General features: G+C 34.4%; 1 gene segment (V, D, J or C); it reads right to left on the bottom strand.

The window, feature by feature from the left end:
* Window positions 1-2530: 2530 nt before the first annotated feature.
* Window positions 2531-12624, bottom strand: LOC130416258 (T cell receptor alpha variable 3-like). The segment is given in 3 exon segments: window positions 2531-2599; window positions 12227-12513; window positions 12585-12624. Coding segments are annotated over 3 exon segments (396 nt in total).
* Between the last annotated feature and the right edge of the window lie 970 nt (window positions 12625-13594).

The raw sequence follows: 13594 nt of genomic DNA, 5'->3' as shown, positions 1-13594 counted from the left end.
TTACTTTCACACCCTCCTGCAATCCTAGACCCCATCAAGATCCCTGCGTTCAGCAAACCAGCGGCGCCTTGTATTGCCTTCTCATAAGGACAGTAAATCGCTTTACCGCTCATTCTGCTTCACAACTCCTTCCTGGTGGAACATTCTTCCTAACTCTGTCCGGTCAACCACATCTCTCACATCATTCAAAAAACTACTGAAAAACCCATCTCTTCAGTGAATACCTGACATACAAAAAAAAACTAAGCCCACTAACCCTTTCTCTCAACAGGTAGTGCTCTAGCTTTTGTTGAAACCAGTAACTTTGTATTGAGATCTAATGTATTATGGCTCCTGTATGACGTATCGCTTGTTGCTCTCTAACTCTTTGTAAGTCGCTTTGCATAAAAGCGTCTGCTAAATGACTAAATGTAAATGAAATGTTCATATTTGTCTCTCTGTGACAATGTAGAGCTGTAGGTAATGAACCGTATGAATCAGGTGATCTGTCATTACACGTCAATATCTGTTGATGTCACCTTAAAAGAGTGAATGTATTATTACTGATGTCTGCTGTACTTTACTGAGCTGAATTTTATACACAACCACACACAGGTGTTGTTTTATCATTATTATGTGTTATAGATTGTGGGTTTGATGTGGTTTGAGATGAAAGTGAAAAATAATTTCAGTTTTTATTCAGCGTCACATAGACTTTGTATCACTGGGCTCCAACTCTCAGAGCACAGTAATATAGAGCTGAATCTGACAGAGTCACAGTGTTAATAGTGAGTTCAGTAGTTGTGTATGTTGTAGTCGAACTAAACCGACGATCAGAAGGGTTTCCAACAGCACTTGCCGATCGAGCAGGTTTATATAATAAATACTGAAGTTCTGTGTTTGGATATTGTCTGTACCAGTAAAGATAAACATAATCGTTACTGGTGTCATATGAACAGCTGAAGGTCACAGTCTCCTGTTCTTTCTTTATGATTATTGATTCTTTATTTGGACCGATCTGATCTGCAGTCATCACACCTAAAACAAACAAACAAACAAGAACATTTGACTTGAACACAATTATAAAATTATAATATTTTAACATGAATTATATTATTATTATTATCCTGTATGTTTTTATAACTATTGTCATTATACATATTTTACCTGATATGATGATGAAGAAGAGAAGCAGGTGTGTGTTCATGTTTGTGATGTCAGATCAGTTGTGTGTGATGTGAGCTGTAGATTTGTGTTACTGTCAGTCTCTGCACTTCACACATAAAGTCACATGAAACTTCCTGCTGTCTGTCAGATGATGCTGTGACTCTTCTTCTATTTATATTTTTATTTAACGTGATTTCAACAGTTTTGTAGTTTACATTAAAGAGTAAGTAAGATGACATCATGAAAATGACATTTCATGCAGTATGTTATGTTGCCGTGTTTGAAAGTAAGCTGTCTGCCAAGTCCTAAGGTGAATAAATAACAAAGTTATTGGCTTGTACAAGTGGGAGTCGACTCTGAATCACGCAAACGAGACGTGAACAAGTACCGCGGCGTATCTACATCACTAGACATAGTCCCCGCCTGTGTTTTGCTGGGACTACTGAGAAAACTACTGTCTAGAAACTGTGTTCTACGTTGTGAAACTAAGTCTGTCTTATTTAGACTAGCAAAGGAAGAACTTCTGAGATCCAACCACCTGTAAACTGTAATCCTGTAATGATGGTAGGCTTTCCATTTGGGACATATGATGAACGCGTTTGACCAATCACAACAGATTATACCATCTGACCAATCACATGACAACAAGGCTATCGGATAGGAGGAGACTAGACGGATGAATCGCGGAACGAATCATTTGAGAGTCAGACAAGAAGTAAGAATAACTGACATAATAGTGTTTTTGCACCTTATATGTACATAAACTTGTTGCTGGACACTAAATAACCCAAAGAACGACCTGAAAAATCACATGTTACTTACTCTTAAAAGGTTGTGTAACAATGTTCATGACTATTCAGGAAATCACACTTATTTATATTCATACTGTATCCTTTTATGTATAGTGCAAACATGTTGAATAATAGACACAATAACATGTTTTCAAAATGACCAGGAATGCCTTGATATATATCGAGCGGGTTTGGCAATCAAAGTTCATTCATTCTTGCACGTTAAATAACGAATTCTTGCATATTCATAATATTAATGCACCAAGTGAAGAAATGTAAACAGTGTAAGATTGTTTGATTTTGGTTCATATTGTCATAAGACTGATTGTTTTTGTGTGAGTGTTGATGTGTTTCAGTGACTGTGGGCCTCAGAGCGCAGTAATACACAGCAGAGTCACTCACATGAACATCATGAATGATCAGAGGAACTGAATCTGACTTCACTTCAGACTGAAATCTCTCCTGAAACTCAGTGCCATTATCTCCTCTATATTTACTTCTTCTCAGGATGTATTTAGGAAAGTCATTTACTCTTTGAATGTACCAGAAGAGCTCTGGCTGATTTGAAGTTGTTTTGTATTTACAGTGTAAAGTTACTGATCCTCCTTCAGATTCAGAGATTTGTTTGTCTGGCTGATCAATTTTATCTTCTCCACGACACTCTGAAGAAAGACAGAAATACATTTATGACCCATAATGATGATATGAAACCTGAAGTACTTCAGAAATAATAGACTTGCTCTACTTACCATAACAAATCAAAACCAAATTCACCAAAATCATCAGGATCTTCATTCTATGTGCTGACTGAAACATGAAGAACAAATAAATCATCCAATGAGTTGAGATATGTTTAGTGTTGAGTATGTTTACAATAACAAATGAGAGAGAAAATAGAAGGAGGAGTTTGTGTCAGCAGTGTGTGTGAACTGCGCCATCTTCAGGATTTTATGTGAAGTCCTTCTGATACTCACGAATCTCTTGTATCCACTTAATCCCTTTTACCTTCATGAGCTTAGAAACCCCCCAAAAAAGCGTGTGTGACAAAGGTATATTTTGGGGTTTGTTTCCCGGCTGGGAGTCTCCCGCTTTTTACATCCATATCCCACCATCCTCCAATTTTGTAATCCTGCGAAAATATTTCATTTACTTCTCAGGTGAAACTTCAAGAATACATTTACGATAAGCCTCAGGAACCCACGGACCCCCTTTACTTGTTAGGAGGGAAGTGTGTTTAGAGGAGATGTGTAAGAGTGATTGACACAAAGTAATCTTGTATTTATTTTTTAACATGCGGAAATTCGGATGACAGTTTTGTACTCAATGTACAAAGACCTTTAGACTATTAACTGTTGAAACAATTGAAATGTTTTTTACATTTGTTCCTTTCGTTGTTTTGTCACCAGCACAATGAAAATATCAACCCAATTAATGTAATTTGTTAGTTTATCTATTAATAAAGTAAATCTAGGCAGGCATAAAGTGTACAGAAAAGTTTTTAGGTGTTTACCATAATAATGTGCCATGAAACACAGAGAAATCAAACCCAATCTGAACATAATTGATCTATGATATAAATAAATTACATATATGTCAGATTTTTAAAAGCACACAGAGCTCTTCTTGGATGTAGTTTATCTTATGATCTACTCATAAATGTCATGCATGGAGAGATCAATGCTGACCCCTTGTGGATGACCAGTGAAATCACTAAACATGTAAACCCTCAATACTTCACAGATTGCTTTCAGTATGATCTGTAAATGTGTTTTAAGAGTAATCTGAATTTTAAACAAAATGATTTAAGCTCTGAAGCCACTAAAAAATCTGTCAGCACATTAGCAGAGGGTTTTAGATGTTAAATCTGAATTATTATAGCAAAACTGACAGTGAGAAGACATTGAGATTTGCATTAAATTGCATATTCAATTCTTCATCTTTGCTCTCTGTTAAAAAAGAGAATTATATGGCACAAATGCAGGTTAATAATGAGTCATATTCATTTTTAAGTGAACCCTTTAAAATGATATTATCGAAATATCACAGTGATATGACTCCCAATTATTATTTTTAATCCAAATAACTTAAAATCCAATATATCATTACTTACATTTTTTATTTATTTAAATGAAGCAACTACACTTTTAATTTTTAACAGCTCTGTGTGATAAATGTTATATGTCATAAACACTGTATGATAATTGACTTCAGTTTTCATAACACGTAACAAATGAGAAGTACACAAGCTTGAATAAAAGTATTTTAGCATGAAAACAGTGTGTCAAAAGAAGTTATAGATGTGTGATACAGACATAATGTTGTGTGTGAGGTTTTTGTTCAGTGTTGTTGTGTTTTGTGTCACTGTGGGCGTCAGGGCGCAGTAATACAGAGCAGAGTCTGATAGAGAAACAGAGGAGATCTTCAGATACACATGATTTTCTTTCTCTTTGGTGATGACAGCAGTGAATCTGGCATCTATATCAGATTTCTGAGTTTTCACACTGTCTAGAATAAGCACGAGGAATTCAGGAGCTGATCTGGGATACTGACGGTACCAAAGTAAAGACCGAGCAGAGGAATAACTGCAGAATAATGAAACATCTGAACCATCTTCAGCAAACTCCTCTGTTCTGTTTGCTGTTATAGTATCTCCATTAATGACTCCAGCTGTAAAAGAAAAACAATATGTCAGTATTTCAAATATTGTTCTTAAAAAATGCCAACACTGTTTATTTAATTTCATTTTTTAAATAATTAGTGACAAAATAACTTACATAATAAGGCGACGAGCAGAATAACTGGATAGAGTTTCATTGTGTACATGTTTACAGAGATCTGAGCTTCAATCCTCTGATGTTACTCTTTCAGCTTCAAAACAAGATCTACTTTGAGCTCCTCCTTCCTCATCCACCAGCAAATACAAATGCATCAAACTATCACTTTGTCAATTTCACATTAATTGAACATTTTTCATAAATCTGTTATAAATGAAAGTCATCCAGTCTTGTATAAAACAGTTTTTTGTATAAATGCGAAATCATTTAACTATTTAGTCCATATCACATCAAATCCAAAGTAATTGCTGGTTTATTTTCATCCAGCGTTGGGTCAAAAATGAGACAAACACAAATGTTGGCTTATGTTTATCCATATGTTTATATTTCATTTAACAATGACTTGAAACAAACCAGTGGAGGTTAATTTACAACCCAGTGGGTTGAGTTTGTCCCTTTTTGATCCAGTGTTGGGTTGAGAATAACCCAGCATTTTTTAAAGTGTAGGTTAAGCCTTACATCTAATTTTACATTTTGAAAAAATACAAACCTGAATTTTTACTTTTAAATTGATGGTGTGGTTAGACCTCTTCTTACTGTATTAAAAGAAACAAATACATATAACACTTACTGTATGAATGAAAAACAGCTGATGAATATAAACAACTACTGTCTTTCAAGTCAGCTTGTGTTTGTTTATATTCATCAGACTCAGATCTTTCCTCAACTTGTCTTGAAGTATTGGTAACTTTTCAATAATACGTTTTTTATTGAAAAATGTAACAGTCATCAATTATAGCGATAAAAAGAATAGAGAATATAACTAAATTAAGTGTATATACAGTATGGTACACATTTAGTGTTGTGTTTGAGGTTTTGGTGCAATAATACAGATCAGAGTCTGATAGAGACACAGAGGAGATCTCCAGATACACATGATTGAGAAGTTTTACAGCATGTGAATAGAGACGAAGAGCAGGTTCAGATGTGTTTGAATATTCTGTGACTGACAGTAGAAACTCTGGTTTTGTGTTGAGATTCTGTCGATACCACTGGAGAGAGTGAACAGTGACACCACTAGTGATATTGTATTTACAAGAGAGAGTTACATTTTTACCCTCAAACTCATGTTTTTCTCTAAACAAAGGTTCTTTTTTATCAGAAAACGAAGTTCCTGTGAAAAAAAGAAAAGAGTAAGATATAAAAAGAAATTAATCAAGCTTTAAAATAATTTATGGAAGTAAAATAGTGACAAATGTGTTTGAAGCAAAGAGACGTGCTGACTAGCACTAACTGAAAAAAATGTATTGTATTAACATTTCTTGCATTTTAAGGTTCTGAAATTCAATATGGTTGTACATTTAAGCTGTGAATATTTCAAATTGAAATATTTCACACTCGGTGTCAGCGTCTAAAAATTACAAAATCAAAATTCACCTTTTAAATTTCATTAAAAAAATTCAACTTATTTTTAAATTCAACCTTTAATATTCGACAGATAATTTTCAGTCCTTATAATTGAGATTTAAAAATTTGGATAAATTAAAAAATTATCCAAATTAACTTAAAAAGAGTTCAGGGAGAAATAAAGCGATATGTCATACAGGAGCAAAACCATATTGGTTAAGATAGTGTGTGTAAATTACAACTGCGTATCACATGCACGCAAATTTCTGTAGCTTGCCACATACAAACATAAAATCGTACTATTGATGAGCACCATCTTAAATCATCAAATAATGGTTTGAGTTTCGGGGATTAGAAAAAATGGATATATAACCGTGCTTTAGAGAACCATACTGTGTATTGAATTTTTAAAATAAAATAAGTTAATTTCATGAAGCTATTTGAATGACACATGCAATGGTATTATTTTGGTATAAAACTAAATTGGAAAAAAGCAATAAATATCCATTTAAAACTGACTACAGTAGGAAATGAAAAAGTAGTGCAAACAGATACAAGAACAAGCCACAAACTATTTTATCACAACGTAAAATAATCTACAATATAAATAACCTTTTTAAATAACCAATATAAAATAAGTTTTCTTAAAAACGTAATTGTATAATATTTTGAAAATGTAGGATATAAGTGCTTAAACTTAAACAAACTAATAACCACTTAGAAGAGACATATGAACGGAAATAATTATGCCTGCTTTTCATCTGAAATCTCTGAGGTCAGAACGAAAAACATAGCCAAGTATAGTATCTTTTTAGTCTAAATGAACGAATGAATAAAAAAACAAACTGAAATACTGAAATAATAATGACGAATCTAATTCAGTCATCATAAGTTTAAAGAGGGTAAACTTGATCATTTAACTGAACTGTACACGTACATTTTAGACACTTTGCGATGAGGTGTACAGGTATGTTAGAGATTATGGGTCCCAGCGGCTTCGGGGCTAAAACGTTGACAAAAGATCGTGTCCGATATGACATTGCGTCTCTGGTAATTTAAAACGACTTTGCTTTTACCGAATCGACTTGAAAGACACAAATTAAATCAGTTGAATTGTTATGTAAACAACAAATATTTGTTACACCAAAATTTGCCATGCATAATTAGGTTGATACCGTAATTGACATTTTTGCATTTTATTAACAGACAGCAACTCAAGCAGTTTGTCGCACATTTTGGGAACACCCTCTTACAGCTGTTAGATCCATAACACCGTGAGGTATCTTCCTTGCAGGGACGTGCACAGGGGGGTTGCTCAGGTTGCCCGGGCAACTGCCCATATGCCTTTCTCGACTCACGTTGCCCTTCCGAGGTGGGAAAAAAAAAAAATAATAATCGTACGATGGATGCAGAATTTCACGTAGGCCTTGATAAAAAAACAACGCAAAGCCTCATTCACTTCCATATTCGGGCAGCGAAAGTGAAAGTCAGTAGGGGAAGTGCAAACTCTGTTTACATGGCTGCAGCGCTGCACGCGACCGGCACCTGAGCTGAGCCTGCATGAGCGGTCCTAGAAGTACATTGTCGCGGTTGTCGGGTGAGACGATTTAACGTTGCCATATAAGGTGGGTTTGTGATGTATAACAAACGAACGATCATCATCATCAAGTTTTGTGATATGAAATAAAATCTCCCTAAATCCACGCTGAGTTTGCCATGTTTAGCCTAAATATTAAGACAGATATAGGCTACTAATTTTTTTCTGATAGCTAGTTTATCACAATTAGTTTTAACAAGAAGAATGAATGATGGAAGTAATGCATCACATTAATTATTTTATCCAAAAAGGCTAAATGCCTAAATGCTATCACTATTTTGGGTATTGTTTGTTGTAGCCAAGATGCCAACTGAAAAGAGGAGGATTCAGGAGAGGGAGAGAAAATTCAGGGAGGCAGCAAAGAGCAGCACATCTATACAACGGCGTTTTAGTACCACTTAAAAAAAAAGATTTCGAGATTAAAGTCGAAATGTTACGAGCATAAAGTCGAATGTTACGAGATTAAAGTCGAAATGTTAGGAGATCTGGTTGCATCAAGTTTATAAAAAACACAATCCTTAAGGATTTATAAAAAAAATACAAATGTGAACTAAAGAGGTTTTAAAAATGACATCTGGTGTTTGCAAGGCCTTCCGAGCTAACTCACTGGTTCAGAAGACGTGCTTAAACACAACTTAAACTCGATCTAAAAATACAACATTCACGTTAACAAAAACGTTTTACGACGAGTTTATTCTACTGACATTTCGACTTTAATCTCGTAACATTTTGACTTTATTCTCGAATTTTTTAATTTATTTTTTACGTGGCACAAAAACGCCGTCGTAGCACATCACAACAGGGTTGGCTGCGAAAAAGCCAACCATCAGGTGAGACAGAGACTTTGCAGAGACCGGGAGTTTTTTTTCAAATTTTTTTGGGGGGTGCCCTTTTTTCAGGTCAGAGCAACTGCCCCTCAAAATTCCTGTGCACGTCACTGCTTCCTTGGCTGCAGGCTGCAAGACATTTCGGGTCTAGTCTGGCTCTAAAGAAAGTGCTGTCTATTTATTTCGGGTCAAGAGGTTCGCTTGGCTAAAAGATAGTTTTTTCTATTTTTTATTTACAAAATAAAAATGACGAACGTTTCCACAATTCCACAACATCCAGCATTTTCTGAGTGTTGCAAATTAAAACAAGATCATGGGAGGAAAATAAAAAGAAAGTCTGTAGAGATTGCTGCTATGTCATAAAAACAGAAACACATACTGAGAGAGTTGCCTACGTGTTAAAATCGGAGCAGTTATCAGTGGGATGCTAGTTGAGATCTCAGTATTTGACCGACAATAAATGTCATGTAAACGTTGATGATGTATAATATTTATGTGAAGATGATGGGTTGAAGTAAAACATAACCTAATTCCTTCTAGCCAGAGCAGGAGGGCATTCATAGTCTGAGCATAATAGGCCTAGAGTGTCGATATTAAAGGTTGTATTTAAAAACAAGTTACATTTTTTAATGAAATTTAAAAGGTGAATTTTTATTTTTTTATTTTTATTTTTTGAAATGTTTCAATTTGAAATATTCACAGCTTAAATGTACAACCATATTTAATTGCAGAACCTTAAAATGCAAGAACTGTTAATACAATGCATTTTTTTTCTGTTAGTGCTATTCAGCACGTCTCTTTGCTTCAAACACATTTGTCACTATTTTACTTCCATAATAATTATTTAGTACATTTTTAATGTATGTATTATTTTTTATTTTGTCTGAAATCTTGTTTTAATTAATATTTCTTACCAATGTAAAATTGTATTATTGTCCAGGTAAAGAAAAACATGATGTCTTCAGAGATTCTGTATAAACTGAAGAAGAAAACAGAATCAGATGATTCACTCTGTCAATCTCTGACACCTTCAACATCTTTGTGAATAAGCTCCGCCCACTGCTGATGCACTTTCACTTAAAGCGCCAGTCCGTAGGATTTGCCTCTTTGTCGCCATCTCAGTTTGTTATTGCTACTGCAGGTGATGTGCGGAGGTATTTCTTTACGTGAGTTGTGATTCGGCACTGCTCAGATGCGCGGATGGGTGATGCTTTGAGTCTTGGCCTGTGACAGTGCAGCGATGAGAATCTTCACTGTACATCATTAGCAAATAATAAACACAGATAACATGGCAGATAATATAACACGAAACACATGAGAAGATAAACAGATACAAATAGCGCTAACTGAGGCTGTGTTGGAGTGTTTTGAGATTATTTCGTTTGCTGGGTCATTTTATTATTTCTCATGGAAACTTCCGTAAAGTGGACAGAAGATCCCCAAACGCGGGTCTTAAATGCTGACAGGCACGTTCATAAGTCATTATATTCCATACAACTATATATACTATTTGCAAAGCCTTGTCATCATATCCTAGATATAAGTTCGTAAATTTGAGTAAAATGACAAGCTTCACTTGTCCGTGCTATTTCTCGCCACATGAATTACAGATATGGAGAGGGCACGTTAACGTAATTTCTAAATCACAGGAGAACCCCAGATAGCACTAATCCAGTTCAAATAACGTTAGTTCTTAAATAACATTTATCATAATGAACATAGGGGTCTCCGGGATAGTAGGCCCGACAGGGCAAATGCGAACCATTATTACAAGCTTTCCGTGGTGAATCCAGCAAGGGTAAAGACACAGTTTCAAACACCGTTCTTTCCTCAAATATTTTTTCACTGCTGCCTGATCCAGACGAGAGCTTTTGGAGCATCTATGTTGGGAATCCATTGGGTTTATATTGGTACCAGTAAAGAGAAAAGAACGTGTCACTGGTTTGTATATGTACAATCAAGTGTAACAGCTTCATGTTCAAAAGCAGATTGAACTCTTGTTGGTTGATTAACAGAATCTTCTGTATTGCATTCTGCAGAAATTGAATCGATCAATAAAATAGTAACAATAATAATATTAAAACAAGATCATGCATTGGCATGATTGAACAGGAAAAACTAAATTAAAAATTGAAAGTAAACATTGAAAGTAGATGCAGACAATATCAGTGATGAAAATGAGACAATTCACTGTTTAAATTTCACATATAGTTCTCTAAATTACACACAGATGTAGGAGGAGTTTATATACATCACATACATGTTCTGGCTCACGGTGGCTATGAAGTGCAGTCACATCATTTCCCTAAAAATACTCTTTTCACTTCATGTTACAAAATGCCTGAACATAGTAATACACAAAATGATCTCTAACTTAAACCTCACACAAAAGTAACCATGTTTTTATTTTATTTGGGACTGAATAGATTGTTGTTTTCTTCATGGTTTGTAGCACAGGTTCAATGTGTAAATATCTTTTAGGTTTTTGTACGACGTGTTTCATGTTTTGTATCACTGGGCTCCAACTCTCAGAGCACAGTAATATAGAGCTGAATCTGACAGAGTCACATCATTAATATTGAGTTCAGTGGATGTGTCTGATGCTGTTGCTTTAAACCGTTGATCTGAAGTATCTTAGTACTATATGATCGAGTACCTTTATACGCTAAATACAGAAGTTCACTTTGAGAAAACTTTCTGTACCAATAAAGTCGAACATCATTGCTGGTTGAACTATATGAACAGCTCAGTTTTATATTTTCTTTTTCTTTTACGATGATTGTAGTCCCTTTATCTGGCTCAATTTTGTCCCCAGTCACCAAACCTGTAAACAATAAACATAAAATAATACAATTTATTTTAGCAAATTAAAATGAAAAGAAAAATAGAAACATTGCAAGAAAAGCTATCAATGAAACATTAAGAGTTTTAAGTTTTGACGGTAGGTGATTTGTTTTAATCTTTGATTCTATATAACAGTCATTCAGATCTGTTTTTGTGTATTATACACTGCAGATCAGATACAAAGACACACATCAACTTCCTGTTCTGCTCCTATTGGTCATCATGAGTGTCAGGCTGTTCAGAATTGATTGATGTAGCTGATATTTTGAGTTTATATGGTACTTCTGTATTGTGAAATGTCTCCACCTAGTGCTAAAACTTTTGTATTGAGCATCTGAGATGTGAGACTTTTTAAATCATAAACCTGAATACTTGACAGACAAAAAAAAACTAACCCTCTCTCTTTCTCTCAACAGGTAGTGGTCTAGCTTTTGTTGAAACCAGTAACTTTGTATTGGCACCCATTGTATTATTGCTTCTGTACGACTTTTCGCTTATTGGATAAAAGCATCCGCTTAATGTAAATGTAATACTTCAACCTCTTCTGTTCTGGTGACATTTAGACTTTATTCCCATAGGTTTTTACAATGGAAAGTTTAAATTTATATTATAATTTATCATAAATTAACTATTTGTTTTACTCAATTCCCATTTATTTTAAATAAACAGATATGGATTAATCAGAAAACGAATCATCAGTGTAGAAATTGACTGCACGTTTATTCTTTTCTCAAAAAAATCATGCGATCATATGTATTTGTTTTGTTTTTGCGTCATCTCACCATCAATCATGTTTTTGTACAGTGTTGTTGTGTTTTGTGTCACTGTGGGCTTCAGGGCGCAGTAATACAGAGCAGAGTCTGTGACTTTAACAGAAGAGATCTTCAGATCAACACTCTTCTCTACTTTTCTGTGTTTGATGGAGATTCCAGAAACTGGAGGAACAGCTTCAATTATAACTCCAGTATAATCCAGTATAAGAAACTGTGGTGGTGAAGCAGCATATTGACGATACCAGTGAAGACTATCAACAGAACCAGTGTAGTTACAAGACAGTGTCACATTCTCAGATTCAGTGGCAAACATTACATCTCTGTACGGACTGATGACTTCTTTAGCTCTGTAACCTACAACAAAAGATTATATGAGTATAGTTCAAATAAGAGAATATTAATATGATGATGAATGAATATTTTACCTTCAGTTACAGTCAATAATAGAAGAACACAAGTAAACATGTCAGTATTGAAAGAGCAGGTTCAAACACACATCCTCTTCTCGTCTCAGACTAGTTCAGTGATCATCATTACAGATGTGTTAAGCTCCACCTCTTCACATAATCGAAATATAGCCACAGATGTACAACCTTTAAAATCACAAATCTAAATTAATTGAAAGCCATGTACATGTATTGACCATAAAGCATCTGACACAAAGATAACTGAGTTGAGTAAACATAAAGACATTTAAAAGGAGGTAATAATGATGGAAGGCATTTGCTTCACATGTACGGTAGACATACAGAAGTTTAGGAAGGGTAATTTAGATACATTCTGACAAAGAGAGAACATGAAAACTCCAAAAAGGCCTTACAGCTCAGCCATGGATTAAACCTATGATTTATGGGGCAAGGGGTAGCAAAATGGGATTGATTGGAAAACATGTGTTTTTATAAGGATTTGAAAAGATTGAGGAATTGAAAGACCAGCAGTAAACCCCTGATGTCTGAAAGCCAGACAAGATTAAGACAAGAAGACCAGAAGCTGACTATAACAGATTAAAGTTCACTTTGATTAAGATGATTGTGTTTTAGTCATTAGATGTTATTTACCTCTACATTTGTACATATTATAAAAAAATAATGTAATGTATTTTGACAAATGTGTTTTACAATGTAATGTATTTATTACAAAACTACCTCTAAGTTATATTTAGTGTTATAACTGAAAAAAGGAGTATTTTGACCAAATTGTAAGTATTTTAAAGTTTGTATATATATGCTAGACTAGTGAATAGTAAATAATAAAGTTAAAGATTTTAGCATAAAAGGAAACACAGCAAAAAAGTTTTGTATTGGCATTTAAACATAAACACAGCGTAACATTTTACGGCAGTCATTACAAACCTTTTTATATTTTGTTTTTATTTTATTCACCTAAGATTCAGTTTCAGCAGGTGTTACTGTATCCTGTCTTACACAAAGCTTTG

The sequence above is a fragment of the Triplophysa dalaica genome, chromosome 3, assembly GCF_015846415.1.
Source record: "Triplophysa dalaica isolate WHDGS20190420 chromosome 3, ASM1584641v1, whole genome shotgun sequence".
Classification (NCBI taxonomy): Eukaryota; Metazoa; Chordata; class Actinopteri; order Cypriniformes; family Nemacheilidae; genus Triplophysa; species Triplophysa dalaica.
This window is presented reverse-complemented; position numbering and strand designations above follow the sequence as displayed.